This window comes from Carya illinoinensis, chromosome 9 (genome assembly GCF_018687715.1).
Source record: "Carya illinoinensis cultivar Pawnee chromosome 9, C.illinoinensisPawnee_v1, whole genome shotgun sequence".
NCBI lineage: Eukaryota > Viridiplantae > Streptophyta > Magnoliopsida > Fagales > Juglandaceae > Carya > Carya illinoinensis.
Window position 1 is genome coordinate 8,749,425 of NC_056760.1, and position 16,217 is coordinate 8,765,641.

Below are 16,217 nucleotides of genomic sequence, written 5' to 3' on the forward strand. Positions count from 1 at the left end.
TTGGACTCAAGGCGGATGTGAAGAAGATTGTGAGGGAATGTGACATGTGCCAAAGAGTGAAACATGAGAACAGTACCTTGCTGGACTCCTACAACCCTTGCCTGTGCCATCCCAACCAAGGTCAAACATAACCATGGACTTCATTGAGGGTCTTCCCATGTCATTAGGTTTCAACAATCTGTGGGTGGTGGTGGATCGCCTCACCAAATACAGCCATTTCATACCCATTTTCCATCCATAAACAGCCAAACACATAGCCCAACTCTTCCTAAAACACGTATTCAAACTACATGGCCTACCCTTGACCATCATATCAGACCGGACTCAACCTTCACCAATCAGTTTTGGCAGGAATTTTTTAAACTGCAGGGCGTACAAATGGCTTTCTCAACAGCCTACCACCCATCGACATACGGCCAATCGGAAGTAGTAAACAAGAGTTTAGAAAATTAGCTACATTGTTTTGCTGGAGATCAGCCAAGAAACTGGTCTAAGTGGGTTTCCCTGGCCAAATGGTAGTACAACACCAATGTGCAATCCTCCATGAAACTATCTCCATTTAAGGCCCTGTACAGGTACGCCCCAACCTCAGCTCATGAACTACATACCTGGCACAGCAAGATGTGAGTCTGTGGATGATGAGCTAAGAACCAGATAGCAGATTATGAGAGTCCTAAAAATTAACCTACATCGAGCATAAGAACGGATGAAGAAATATGCAGATTTAAAGAGAACTGAGAGGGAGTTTACCATTGGTGAGTGGGTCTATCTTTGCCTACAGCCGTACCGGCAGACCTCGGTTTCTCAGAGGAGGGGCCTCAAGTTAGCCCCAAGATATTATGGACCCTTCCAAGTGTTGGAGAGGGTCGGATCCATGGCTTATCTCCTGAAACTTCCCCCATCCTCCAAGATCCACACTACCTTTCACGTGTCCCAGTTGAAGAAGAAAATCGGAGAGATCACTCCTTTAGCCACCATACACCCCGTCAATGCTGCAGGAGTCTTGAAGCTCGAACCAAAGGAGGCCATAGCCCGTCACATAGTGAAGAGAAACAACAAGGCATGCACGGAGGTCCTCATACGATGGCAAGGACAAGAACCGGAAGACGTTACGTGGGAGCCATATGCGAGGTTGAAGGAGCAATATTCCCACCTTGAAGGCAAGGTGTTCTAATGGTAGGGATTTGTCACAAACAGAGGGAATAAGTGGAAGAAAGGTGGAGCTTTGGGAGTTTTCGAGAGACGCCACATGAAGGAAGAAGATGATGTCTGGAATGTGAAGTTTGTTGGTCAAGAGAGTTAGGGGAAAGCAGCTTGTTCGCAGCCGTTGGATTACTCAGTTTGGTAGCACCTCAAGCTTACATGTGGAATTGCATAGACTATTTTTAGTGCAATTACTATCAAGGACATTATTACAACTACTACTTTATCAGCTTTTACATTTGTATTGTCTTTTATATCCTTCTTGTGGTGTCATCCTCTTATTGGTGTGGACCACTTTTCTGTTAGGCCTCTGCCGTATGTACTGGCAGGAGCTCGGACTATTCTTTTTCATGCAGAAAGTAATATTCAATTGCCTAGAATTCCTTTCCTCTACCTCTCATCTTTTTTGGAGGAACTCACCCTCTAAGTGAGAAACCCGTACAAATTCCCCAATCCGTGTGTGCTGTGTTACAATTCCCTTAGTGAATCTTGACAGGAAATTTTCAAGGAATTCCCAACCTCCAAATTCATAATGAAACTTAAGAAATCAAGAATGAAGTCTTACACTGGCCATACACTGCTTATATATATGTAGAGCATGAAAGAATCCCAAAACACAAGACTACAAACACAAAACGCAACTACTATCTCCTAACAGATGAAACACACCGTTTCATTAAAGCAAAACACAAACTCAAACAAAATTAAACGACCTTGACTCACAACCTACTTATATCAAAACGCAACGTACTATTAACCACAACACTTCTACAAGTTGTATGCTTCCTAACTTGGCAGTTAAAGTCGTTACTGACTATCAATTCCTTCCCTGCTATACAGCCTCAATGCTTCTCTCCTCTTCATGAGCCAATCCCCAAGCACCCGTGACATAATAACTTCACTCATTTCAATTTGCTTATTATAAAAGTAAACTTTCCGTCTCTACCCGTCTTAGGCAAAAGCAAACATCTCATACACATGTTCGTGGACAGAATATAATATATTCTTAAACATTTCAAGTGGTTGAGAACAAAATCATAAGTAACAAACAACTTATCACCATATGAAAGGTTTAAATAAATCTGAAAATAATAAAGAAAGAAAAAGCACATATCAGAAAACATAGCTCACAAGATTCAAAAACTGTGCTTCATCTCATTTTCTCAAATTTCTCTGCAACCAAATAGAGAAAGTTAAATTATTTACTTGTAAACACAAAGTTAGATTATTGAAGAAGGAAAATATAGGTTAAAAAATAGCTACTCCAAGCACATTGCGATTAAAGAATTATAAAAGTATAACCCACCATAGAAATGTAATACCAAAAGCAGAACTAACAACCAAATTGAGATCAGCAACCTAACAATAAAATCCAATGAATCCTTGGGCCGTTACATCCCCAATTCCACAAATTCAAAAATCCAACCACTACAAGTTTATTTAAATCTAAACCAAATTGAGAAAATAGAGGAGCAAAAGAGAGAGAAATCGAAGGCAAATTTTGGAAAACACGGACTTGACGTCAATGGTGCCTCTGAAGGAGCAGAATGAGAACTATAAAATCCAAAGCAAAAACTGAAGAACCCACACACTATGATGAGGACAATAGAAAACCATCCCAAAGCGCAACGGCAGCAAAACGAACGGAGAAGAATTGAGAAACACACACCCCGAACCAAGAAACAAAGACCATGACCAAAGCTTTTCTTCTAGACCTCCCAACCAAACCTTCTGCAGTCGATAGTCAGCAAAAGAAACCAACAACTTTGCCCCGTACCTCTCCCATCAACTGGCAAACACATCTTCTCAACCTATCAAAAAATCGCATCGAATATCTGTACGCCAAGACATCCCTCAACTGACAACGTCATACCAAAAAACACTAAAACCAACAGGATCAATGGAACCTAAGAACGAAAAATGGAGACCCAAACAACCAGATAAATGATGGAACCGAACGAGGAACACAAAAGCCACAGACTCATTCAGTCACACACGCACAATAATGGACTGTAGGAACAAAAAATGAACAAAAAAACTCAGTAATAGAGGAAATAAGGTAAGAGATGTGAAAAATCAGTCGAGCAGCATACAAGACGCACGAACTACGAAGTAGACAACATAGAAGTCAGGGGCAAAAGGGTAATAACAGTCTCTCGGACAAGGTCATAAGAGGAACCAAAAAACAAAGAACACAAAAGTTAGGGGCACAACAGTAATAACACTCGATCAGACAGGGGCATCAGTGGAATAGAAAGTAAAAATAAAACACAAGAGACAGGGGCAAAACCGTAATACGATCGAACACAGAGGGATAGAAATGGAAGAAGGAAGTATCGAACAAAGACTGTTTATTTCTGTTAATTTGCCTATAGCGGCATTTAGAGCATTGTTATTGGATTATGCATATGTAAAGGAAATTTTTTATAAATGTAAGATGAATTTAGATATTGGCTATTCCATTTACATAAATCTCCACATTAGAATAGCTATTTTTTTTTATTATATAACAATAAAATAATATAATCTGAATTTGATTTTAACTCTTTATATCAAATTTCTGCATTAGATTTTCTATTTATTTATTATATAGTAATAAATAATTAATAAATTAAAAAATATTTAATTTTTTAATTATTATTTAATTTTATTTTATCATATTTTACCATTTTACCTACTATATGTTAATTAGTAATCATATTCTAATTAAATTATGGATTAAAAAATAATACAGATTTAAAAAACAGTAACTATCAAAGGAGAGAGAAACTTAAAAAATAATAAAATAAAGATTTACTTATAGAATAGTAACTATCAAATTTGCTTTTTTCTTTACGTATACTGTAGCTCAAAGCTAAAATATTTAACTATGGATAATTCATTGCAAGTGGTTTTTATTTCTAATAGGTAAAAATAGACTTTAATTTTGGATATAGATAATCCAATGAGAATGCTTTGATAGTATAAAAATAAGATATGATATATAAATATATATATATATATATATATATATATACACACACATAACACCTGCTAGCTAGCTAGATACATTGCTTATTCTCTCTGTATTATTGTCTGGTTGAGGGGAAAAATAGGAGAGATAAATGGTAGCGCTTTTATTTGTCACCTTTATGATCAGTCATCAATTATAGATAAATGGTAGTGTGTATAATATTTTGATTTACTAAACTCCTCTTAATTATAATCCATATTATGCTCCATTAATCTATTCATACCAACACTCTGTTCATGAACTGAACTAGACATTTTGGTTGCTTGAGCTCCAGCATTATGAAGTTATACTTAGCCTTTTTTTTTAATGGAACTTTTGGCTGATCAACTCCAGAATTTCAGAGATTTTTTTAAATAATGAATTTAAATTATGATAAGTAATTAGGGATTGGAGAATAATGATGAGAATATTATAAGAAAATGGAGAAAATAAAATGTATAAAACAAGGAAACCAATCATTTCATTTCAACAAAATAATAATAATAATAATTTGTACAAGTTCAAGATCTACATTATAAATACATATCTTAATTAATAATAATAATCAGTGGATGCAGGTTATAATAATTAAGCGAAATACATATCTTATATTATCCTATACATATATTAATGCTCGATTTGCAGTGTCACCATCAAATTATAAATTTGTTTGATCGATAGGTACTTAATTCGTGTTTTTCCCAAATCACAAAAGTACTGACCGCACTCCCTCCCTTAACAAAACCAATTGACATGATCATGTTGTAACTTGAATAGGCATGTATCATACTTCAGCAAATGCTCTTCAAATATTACTTTGGGTCAATTGTTTTCATACTAAGAGTACATAAAAGCTGGCAGTTAATTAACATAATATGAGCAAGTTTGTAGTCTCATCCTATTGTAGTCTCAGGCTTTGATGGGGATCAATATCTTGATCACTGCGTGGTGTCTTTCTTGTACTATTGCTATGAAAATTTCTTTTTCATTGGACGAGAGAATGATTTGTGATTTTGACTTGGTATTCTTTGTATATTGGTTGGATTTAGGTCATGGGTGCAAGCAAATCAAATGAATCATAGCTATTGAATCAAGAGTCAGAGAAGACTACAACCTTAAAGCATCGAATGAAATATATAATAGCAAGTGAAATTTGCACAAAAACACGCACACCGTGGTCACATCCACAAAACACTACCTAGGATCTAACTCGGTAATCGAAACCTCGTTCTGACTTATTGGCTTGCAATCAGTGTCCAGTTTCATTGTTGTTGCCAGTGGAACCTCATTTTGCATAAAACTTGCTGGTTGTGTGGGCAAAGGGAGAGCAATGGAATTGCTATTAAGCATGAGAACAACTGAAGCCATGTCTAGTCTGTCGGTAACATTTGCTTGAACACACAGTAATCCAATGTGAATACATCGTATCATTTCGCTCAGTGGACCACTCCTTAATGTGAGATCTATGAGATTCGCAGCTGTCCCCTCTCTCCAATTTTTCCAAGCCTGAAGATATACATTAATTCATGCATACATGTCAAAGAAAATAGTGTAGAATATTGCTGATTTTCATTTTAACAAAGAACAGGGTCTGATAATTTGTGTATACACTTACATAGCTTAGAAGGTACTCTCTGTTCTCCCCTTCATGGAAAGATGTAATTTTTTGACCACTTATAATCTCCATCATCAGCACGCCAAAACTAAAGACATCTGACTTGATCGAGAATTGCCCAAGCATTGCATATTCTGGTGCCATATATCCACTGCATATCAATAATAAGAAACTCAACTTCAATTTGAAGGTAGTAAAGCTTTGATTATTATTTTCAATTGATTTGATTTCCAACTCTTCATATGCCTTTTTTGATGCAAATAACCAACATAAATCAATAATATAGAAAATGAAAAATTGTAGTCATTATCTCTAGCCCATTTGGATATGTATAATATATACTTACTAGGTCCCCACAATTCTGTTTGTACTGCCTTCAGTCTGATCTAGTACACACATCCTTGCCATGCCAAAATCTGAAATCTTAGGATTCATTTCTATATCTAATAGAACGTTAGCAGCTTTGAGATCACGATGAATAATCCGAAGTCGAGAATCCTCATGAAGATATAAAAGCCCTCGAGCAATGCCTTTTATAATTTTATATCGCCTCTCCCAATCTAGATTTGCACTTTTCTTGGGATCTGCATATGCATGAAATCGTACTCGATCAAAAATTTAAAATTTATGATCTTTTACGGAAATGAATGAAATTATCTTCATCACATGAATGTAAACATAGAATGCAATGGTACCAAATATATAGTGATCAAGGCTTCTGTTTGGCACGAACTCATACACAAGAAGACGTTCATTCCCTTCCAAGCAAAATCCAAGGAGCCTGACTAAATTCCGGTGTTGGAGCTTGGCTACTAATACAACCTCATTCTTAAATTCCAAATCTCCTTGTCCTGAGTTTTTTGATAGTCTTTTTACTGCTATCTCTTGTCCATTGGAAAGCTTACCCTACATATGTGAGAGAATAAGGCACAAATAAAACAATTCAAATCAATTTTCAGGAGCAAAATACATTGGTTTGACAAATTCTAATAGATTCTTGATAATACTTTTCATTGTCATATTGTTTTCATACCTCATAAACGAGCCCAAATCCTCCTTTTCCAAGCTTATTTGCATCAGAAAAGTCGTCTGTGGCAGCTCTAATAACTTCGAAATCAAATTGCAGGGATTCCACGTTTCCCATTTCATCCAGGGCTTCAGAAAAAGAACCGGCGGCCGGTTGATACATACTCGAAAGATTTATTAATTTGCTCCATATGAAAGCATACGTACAAGGAGTTATGGCATCTAATTTGATTTGTGGGTTCGTATCTCTAGTAACTAATTAGAGAGATCAGTGGAACCATTTATAAGAAAAAAAAAACCTTTGATTTATCCTAGCTAGCTAGCACCCAGTGTACTTACCGAAGTGCAAAAAGAAAGTCATGATTTTTTCGAATTAACTGTGATATAATATATGAAAACAACCTTCAAAATCTCAAAAATAACGAGGAATACATGAACTATGTTGTACTTACGTTCAAAATGATCCTTGCGCTTCTTCACTCTTAAAAATAAATAAATAATACTGATGACTAGTATGATAACAACAAGAGTGGGCACAACAATGACGATGGCAGTTCGAGTTGTGGTGTTTCTCTTAGTTCCTGCAAAAACATCGTTGTCTTAGAAAGGCAAGTCAACTACAAATTAACTTGAAACAGTCAAATTTGTCTCACAAATCACAACTTATCACGTACAAAATGAGATAGAAATATATTATAACTCCGAAACAGAAAGGAAAAAAGAATAGATACGACTGGCCGGACATGATTGATAAGAATTATTATGAAAGAAAATCCCAATTCGAATAAAAGGATTAACCAATCTATTCCGTAGGATATCCCGCAACGTTCCCAATTCCCGTGTCATACTTGTAATGGACAGCATCTACGCTGAGCGCAACAAAAATAATTATGGTTTCATCGATTAAGGATATATGAGGATCATTATACCTTTTATGGGAGGAGGAGAGACTGGTTGGGAAGGTGGTGATGGCGAAGTTGGTGATGCCGCAGGTGTAAGCTGGTCGAAAAAAGTGTAGGTCTCATACCTGAAATTACAGCTGGGAGTGTATATCCTACCACCTGCTTTCCCGATACAGCATAGTGGAATTCTCTCAGAAATAGTTCTTAGACAACCAAGGCAATCTTGCTCCGATAAATCGGTGGTGCACTGCGAGAGCACATATATTCTGCCAAAGTCAGGGGCGATGGCGGTTCTCGTGGCAAACTTGATGAAAGAACGACCTGATGCAGTTTCACTTATCATACCATCTAACTGGTTCGCAAGCACTTGGCCGTACCCATCTATGTCTGATACGTTTCTTATATTCCACATATAGAAAGAAGGAGAACTTTCCGCTACGGCAAATATTGAGCGGTTTGAGAAGCGTAACGAGCAATTGTCGTACCATCCTATTGCCTCCTTCTGATTGGGACAAAGTTTTTTGAGAGAAATTCTAGAATCATTGAGGCAACTACGGCAAACATCTGGCTTTACATCTCCTCTACAAAGTCCAATTCCATACGCTTTGTCAGGTTCTTGACCGTAAGAATTGCTGTAAAACCCGTTGTCAATAATTTTATTGGAGGAGATGGACGAGAGGACTCTGTTGAGGTTGGTCTCGTAGATACTGTTAGTGGTATAATTACCATTTTTGTATACACAGAAATGGTAGAGGAAGCTTGGTTGGGCAGTGGCTAGAGCTATGAATGTTAAAATGCAGAACTGAATAAAAGAAATCGGCCTTAAAGAAACCATTGTCAGTAAAATGCACAGATCTAAGCCTATACGCTAGCTTTATGGAGAAGGGGGAAATGGCTTGCTGATTTGGAGTTTTTGTTGGAACTATATATGTTCAAACTTCAAACCATATAAAGAATTAAGCAAGTTTAATTCACTAGGACAAGCCGGGGGATCTGCTGAACTGACTCAATCAAGCCAATCAGGCAACAAGAGGCATCGTCATGTTGTATAGGAGAATGAAAAATGTGAGGCATAAGTCGATCAAGGGTACTGTTGACAGAGTCGACGAAGCTGCCGGTCTACGTGTCAAGCAACGGTAGAAATTCATGGAGAAGTTGGTAGGAAACTCCCTAGAGAAGTCAGATAAGACTGCTACATTATTTAATTAATTGTTAAATGATGAGCTGTGCCCTTCGTATATGCCAGTTTTGTTTTACAATTTATCTCAATCTATCTTAACTTATTTTATTTAATTATTATAAATTTTTTAAATTTTAATATAAAATATAATAAATAATTTAATTTTTTTTTAAATTTTAAAATAATAATAATATTAAAAAAATATTTTAATCAACGTTTAATTTTGATCAAGATTAAGTCAAAAAAGGCCGAAAACGCAGCCATCCAACTTTGACTAATAATCTATTGAGTTATTCAAACGCTTGGCTGAGACTGCACTCGATAACGACAAAACCCGGAAACCACAAACTGATTTCCTGGCTATGGGACACGCCAACCAAAACAGGGTATCTCTAGGCTCTAAGCGAGCAATCCTACATTTAGGATGGATCTCGTCGTTTCTAATAATATTTATGCATATGAAACATATTAATTGGCTTCTCAACAATTTAAACAATAATCACTTAATATATGTCATATATAAGTTGTATATAAAAATATAAAATATTAAACAAAATATAATATCAGGTTATATATATTTTTTAATTTTTTTTTAAAGTTTATTCTTCTTAAATTAATTCAATTCTTCTATTATTATTCATATATTAAATATTTGATAAAAACAAAAATAATAAAAATTTTAAAAAATATGATACGTGAAGGTTGTATGAATAGTAAGAAGTCGTATATATTTTTTTATTTCATTTACGATGTTCAGATAAATTTTGAACCCACTAAAAAAATTCCCGACTCTTATCATTATGTAAGATAAAAACACCACATATCCATAACACTTGGGAGAAAAAATAAAGAAATTACGATACTACTTCAAGGAATTAGGGAGGTACATAAGCATTACCGTACCTTTTATTAACGGAGGAGGCAGCACCGGTGGGAGATGCGGCGACTGCACAACAGCTGCGACATCGAAGAAAGGGTATGTCTCAAACCTGAAATTACAGCTAGGCGTATATGCTCTCGCACCTACCTGTCCTAGACCAGAAAGTGGTCTTGGACAAACTTTTTCTTGCAGTCCAGAATAACATGATCAGCACGGAATGTGTTTGGGTTTAATTTCATGTTAATTTTTATATATAGTCTAATGAATAATTTAAATTAATTTGACCGATTCCATATAAATCATGTGAAGCTAATTATAGGAAATGATCAAGTGGCACTTTGGTTAAGCATCACTTGTATATGTACGGAAACATCTGATATTCCGATCGATCGAACAAATATTTGCTGTTTAATTGGAGTCATGAATAAATTATATATTATTGTGCTCCTTTTTACTATTTCGAGTAGAAGCAAATTAATGCTGATTTGTATACCCGCCGTATGCATGAAGGTGTGTAGTTGGAATAGTTTTAGCATCATATATGAAGTTTCTTAATTTCTACATTGACGAGGAAAAGTAATTAGCCAAATAATAAGAATAATAAGAAAAGTCAGCCAAAATAATAATCGTATCTAGATACTAACGATAATTAATTAAGCATGCATGGACCTTAATTAGTGTCTCCTAGCTTGGATAATGGTACGTTTCAAAATAATTTTCATTATATCTTATATCATTTTATCAAATCTTATTTTTTATCCAAACATCACTAAAACACAAATTAAACATTTTTAAAATAATCATTATTACAATTATTCTAAACTTTTAAAAAATAAATAATATAATTTTTTAAAATTTCAAAATAAAAATTATATTTTCATAATATTTTAATTTTATTATATTTTTTATTCAACTTTTTTTAAAAATAAAATTTTAAAATAATTAATTTAAATTATTTCATTATTATTTATAAATCAACTTATTACTATTACAATATTCTCATTTCATTTCTTCTTTAACATCACCTAGTATGTGTATACTTTTCCAACGCGGTTGCAGACTTGATCCCCTAGTGTGTGTATACTTTTCCAACGCGGTTGCAGACTTGATCAGGCACTAGCCCATCCATGGGGCCACTCATTTATTTTAAGTTGACTGCGACAGCCCCACAAAAGATATAAAACAAGAGCTCTGACCTTCCTCGAACTTTACAAGGGGAGGAAAATAATTCGTTTTCCGGATATTGATCATTTTTTTTTTTTTTTTTTTGAGGAATCTTGTTAACTTCATTGAATTTAAAGAAGAGTTACATATTACAAAGTATCTAAAATAATAACCAGATCAATTACATACTCTTGTTAACTTTATTGAATTTAAAGAAGAGTTATAGATTGCAAAGTATCTGAATTAATAACCAGATCAATTACATACTCTTGTTAACTTCATTGAATTTAAAGAAGAGTTATAGATTGCAAAGTGTCTGAATTAACAACCAGATCAATTACATACTTTAGAAGTGATAGTGCTACTTTTGCAAGGTTATGAGAGCTAGCTAAAGGGGAAGTTCCTCTTTGTATCACTAAGAATCATACCCACTCTATCTTATCTAGATTGATGTTGCTCTAGTCCTTTGACTATCGTGTGAGAATCACCCTTTAATATGACTGTACTGTTCCACAATTCAATAGCCAACTCTGCAGCGTAGAAGGCACCTTGAGCTTCTGCAAGTAAAGGATAAAAAAAACTTGACTTGAAACTTTTTTGTAAGCCAAAATTCTACCTTGAGACTCACGGGCCACTATGCCAAAACTTGCCATTTCTTTACCTTCACTCAGTTATGCATCCCAATAAATCTTGATCACACTTGGAGGAGGAGGATTCCATATGCCAATGCCTTCTACCATCCCTCGAGAAGACGCTTGAGGCTTTTGTCGAGCAGCTTTGAATTCTTGGAGCGAATTCTTTACTATCTGAGCCAAAGCAAATGGATGAGCAAATGAGTTCTCAAAGATGAATTGGTTCCTTCTCCCCCAAATGCTTCTAGTTATTATAGCAAATAATTCCATAGTCTCTTGATCACAAGTTGAGATAAGTGCCTCAACTAAGTCACTAAACTTTCTTGGTCTGATAGAACTTTTATGCAAACCAGAAGGACCTTGTCTCCACACATCGATAGCAAAAGGACAGTTCCACAATATATGGATCATAGTTTCATCCTCACTCAAGCACACAAGGCACTTGGGAGATTCACAAATCCGCTTCTTAGCCAGGTTTAGTCTTGTGGGCAATGACTCGAGACAAGCTCTCCACATAAAGGTCTTCAATGCATTAGGGATTTTAAAACTCCAACATCTAGTCCAAATTGTTTTCTTTTTAATAATCAAGCAGGATTGGTGAAACATCAGTGCATTTAGCTCATTTTGAAGATAGTAAGCACTCTTCATTGTGAAGACCCCATCTTTTGTTCCTTGCCAGATTAGTCTATCTTCTGCACCAGTTGAGCTAATAGGGATCTTTTGGATTGTTTCAGCTTCATCCTCTCCAAATATCTCCCTCACCAAGTCCATTTCCACTCTTTCTCTGTACTGTTAATAAACTAGCCACCTTTGCATCTTCAGTCAAAACCTGTATTGTAGATTGGACCTTGTAACTAGAGGGAATGGGCAGCCACCTGTCCTTCCATATGAGTGTACTATGGCCATTGCCAATCCTCGAAATATTACTCTTTTCAATCAAGTGCCTAGCTGAACAAATGCTCCTCCAGATAAAAGAGGGTTTGGCACCCACATTAGCCTTCAAGAATTCTGTTCTAGGGAAATATTTAACTTTAAGAACCTAAGATGCCATTGAAAGTGGCTCTTGCAGAATCCCTCATGCTAGTTTAGCTAATAAAGCATTATTAAAACTCTCAAAATCTCAAAATCCCAACCCTCCTTCATTTTTTGCCTTTCCCATTTATTGCCAAGAAACCCAATGGATCTTTATCTCCCTTTGTTGATGTCCTCACCAAAAGTTGTGAGTTACTCTATTGAGTTCTCTTAGAAGGGCCCTAGGCAGTTTGAAGACACCTATATAGTAGGTAGGTAAATTTTGAATGATTGCCTTGAGTAATACCTCCTTTCCAGCTTGTGATAGAAGTTTATTTTTCCAGTTACTCTCTCAAGTCCTTACTCTATCTAGGATCCCTTTAAACGCTTGAATTCTCGATCTGCCTAAGAATGCAAGTAAGCCAAGGTATTTCTCATAACTTAAAGTAGCTCTGAATCCAGCCATATCAAGGATATAATCTCTAGTTAATCTTTTGGTATTTGCATTGAAGTATATGGAAGTTTTTTCCTTGTTGAGTTTTTGTCCAAATCCCCTTTCATACAGGTCAAGTAGTTCAATTATCTTAGCCCACTCTACTGCATTTGCACGACAAAATAGCAAACTATCATCTGCGAAAAATAAGTGGTTTATGCTTAACCTGCTTCTTCCTAATTGGATCCCAAGGATGTGCTTAGAAGCCTCAGCTTGATTCATGAGTGAACTTAATACCTCAACTACAAGGATAAAAGGATAGGGAGACAAGGGGTCTCCCTGTCTTTGTCCTCTTGTTGGTTGAAACCAAGGCTGAGGAGTACCATTGATGAGAATGGAATATGAGACAGTTGAAATACATCCCATCACCAAGCCAATCCATCTTGAACTGAAGCCCATCTTCTCCATTGTTGCACTCAAGAAGCTCCATTCTACCCTATCATAGGCTTTGCTCATATCAAGTTTCAAAGACATGTAGCCCTACTATCCCTTCACTTTTGTGCTCATGGAATGCATAGCCTTAAATGCCATAATCACATTATAAAAAATTAACCTTCCCGGTACAAATGCACTTTGAGTAGGGGAGATGATTTGAGACAAGATTAACTTGAGTTTGTTTGCTAGGACTTTATAGACTAGCTTGTAGATAACATTACATAAGGATATAGGTCTGAATTCAATCACCGATTGAGACTTGTTTACCTTAGCAATGAGTTCTATGTAGGTCTCATTAATACTGGACATGTCCCCTGCAGCATTAAGGGCTTCTAGAATAGCTCAAGTTACATCCCCTCCCACTATGTCCCAGTGATTTTGATAAAACACTGTTGAGAATCCATCAGGGCCAGGAGATCCTAATGGATTCATCTAAAATAAAGCTATCCTTACCTCATCTGCAGTGAATTCTTTAGACAAATGTCTGTTCATTTGCTCATCCACTATCTTCTCTACATACTTCAAGCAATCAGAGATATTATCAGGTTGATAGGTTGAGAACAGACTCTTGTAATGTCTACTGAAAATGTTTGAAATGTCCTCCTTGCTACATGCCACACTTCCATCTTCCCGCACAATTTTCTGAATCTCATTGACTTTTCTTCTCTGATTTGCAGTTTTGTGGAAGAAATTTGTATTTCTATCTCCATTTCTGAGCGATGTTTGATTGGCCCTTTGTTTCCACCTTGTATTGTCTGCCTCTAACAAGACCTCTACCTCCTTTTGCATTTGTTTCACTACCACTGTTAGCTCCCCAGTATTAGCATCCTGCATCTTTGAGATCATGCTAAGTTTTTCCTGGGCCTTTTTCCTTTGCTTGTTAAGAGAATACTATTTCCAATGACTTAAAGACTCCTTGCAATTTCCTAGTTTATCGTGCTCACCCTATAAAAGAGAACTCTGCCAGGCAGAATTCTGATTCCAATTATTGTGTATAATTCCACTGCATTCCTCCCTTAGATCCCATCTAGCCTCATATCTAAATACTTTTGTTCTGCCTCTCTCTTCTCTCATTCTCCTCTACCTCCCATTCCCTATGTTGAATACAAGAGGACAATGGTCAGAAGATTGTGCTGCAAGAGCAGTAACCCATGTGTCAGAAAACTGGTTTATCCATGCTAGATTTCCAAATACTAGATCTAGTCTTTCCTTTGTGAATTGAGCTCCCTCTCTTCCATTATTCCAAGTGAACTTTGTCCCATCATAGCCTAGGTCACTCAGATCACAAATCTCCACTGCCTCCCTGAATGTTTCCATTTGATTGTAAGGCCTTAAAGCAGCCATTTTCTTCTCATGTTGGTGCAAAACTTCATCAAAATCTCCAAAACAGATCATGGTCTATCTTTGTTAGGCATAAGCATTCTCAGCAACTGCCAACTACTGTCTCTTTGAGAGGTAGTAGGATGTCCATAGAACCTAGATACCAGTAGATCCTCATTGGTCTCATCCCTTCTAAATGACAAGGATATATGATGTTGAGAGTAAGTTTCTAAGGAGATATCATCAGTGCTATTCCACAAAAAGGCAATCCCCCCACTTTGGCCTCCACTCTTAACTACAAAACTTCTATAAAAGCCTACTAAATTTCTATACTTCTTCCACTTTCTTCCTTCCACACTTGGTTTCCATCAGAAAAACCACTTTGGGACACTTTGTCTTCACCTATAGATGAAATTCTCGAACTGTATAAGGTTTCACAAGCCCTCTACAATTTCAACTCTGGCCCATCATTACTATTGGTGGAGCTACATAGCAGCCTCCACCAACCCAGTTTGAAAACCGCTAGCTCTCAACACATCACTAATTTTCTGTTTCTTACCAGTTTGGTCTCTGTCACCCTTCTTATTATAGCCATCTCTCTTTTTACTGCTTTAAGACTCATCCTCAGGTTCTATTTGAGGATTGGAAAATGCTCCTCTGGCCCTTCTTTTCCATGTGGACCTCTTTGGTTTTGACCCTTCCATGGTAGTTTTTTCTGGTTTAAATCAGTAGTCTCTTGAGATGATTTTATTTTAGTCAAACTTTCAGCTATTGTAAGTCTTTCCAAGTCTGTTTGTGAGCTTCCCTTTCCATATGGCCATCATTACCATCTTTTGTTAACTCATCTGTCTCCATTAGTTGTGCTTGTACCCCCTTCATCATTTGCTCTTCCTTTTGGTTACCTACTCTTTTTGAAACTCCTTCCTTTCATTCTTATAACCCTTCACTACGTCGATCATTTCTACCTTAACATCCTTCCTTCATCTCCACTGAACTCTGACTCTTGCCTCCATTGATGCTAAATATAATCAGTTGTACCACCATACTTCCTATGGTCAAAATTATTTGTATTCATTGATTGTGCTCGAAGCCAAGGCCCAAACTGCTATTTATTTACCCCTTCTCTGGTTTACTTGTTCCTCTCAGCGGAGGCTTTTGAATATCAATAGCAACTCTCATTCTAAGGCACCTACCCCAAGCTAAGCCATTAGATTCTACATCTACCTTGATAACATGTCCAAGGGATTCCCTAAATTGACTTCCCAATTCCTTAGACATGGCTGCAAAATGCATACTATGAAGTTGAACCCAAAAAGGTTCCAGTTTGAACTGTATTAAGTTAAGAACATCAGATTCATTCACTT

The 16,217-nt window shown here is 36.3% G+C and overlaps 3 protein-coding genes across 4 annotated transcripts; 1 reads left to right on the forward strand and 2 right to left on the reverse strand.

Moving 5' to 3' along the window:
* Positions 1-706: 706 nt before the first annotated feature.
* Positions 707-1,174, forward strand: LOC122276751. Its single transcript, XM_043086661.1, has one exon. It carries the CDS (start codon positions 707-709, stop codon positions 1,172-1,174), a length of 468 nt encoding a protein of 155 aa, XP_042942595.1.
* Positions 1,175-5,252: 4,078 nt separating this feature from the next.
* LOC122275231 (putative receptor-like protein kinase At4g00960) lies at positions 5,253-8,813 on the reverse strand. 2 transcript variants are annotated; one of them, XM_043084212.1, is made up of 7 exons: positions 7,766-8,813; positions 7,271-7,435; positions 6,844-6,989; positions 6,506-6,716; positions 6,157-6,394; positions 5,811-5,961; positions 5,253-5,701 (listed from the first exon to the last, which is right to left on the reverse strand). In XM_043084212.1, exons 1-7 carry the CDS (start codon positions 8,571-8,573, stop codon positions 5,390-5,392), a joined length of 2,031 nt encoding a protein of 676 aa, XP_042940146.1. In that variant the 5' UTR covers positions 8,574-8,813; the 3' UTR covers positions 5,253-5,389. The 2 variants fall into 2 exon arrangements, with proteins under 2 accessions (XP_042940146.1, XP_042940145.1); XM_043084211.1 differs by having other exon boundaries at positions 6,844-6,965; positions 7,289-7,417; positions 7,766-8,811.
* A 2,820-nt stretch (positions 8,814-11,633) lies between these two features.
* On the reverse strand, positions 11,634-12,365 carry LOC122276753. Its single transcript, XM_043086662.1, has one exon. The coding sequence runs from the start codon at positions 12,363-12,365 to the stop codon at positions 11,634-11,636; it is 732 nt and encodes a 243-aa protein (XP_042942596.1).
* Between the last annotated feature and the right edge of the window lie 3,852 nt (positions 12,366-16,217).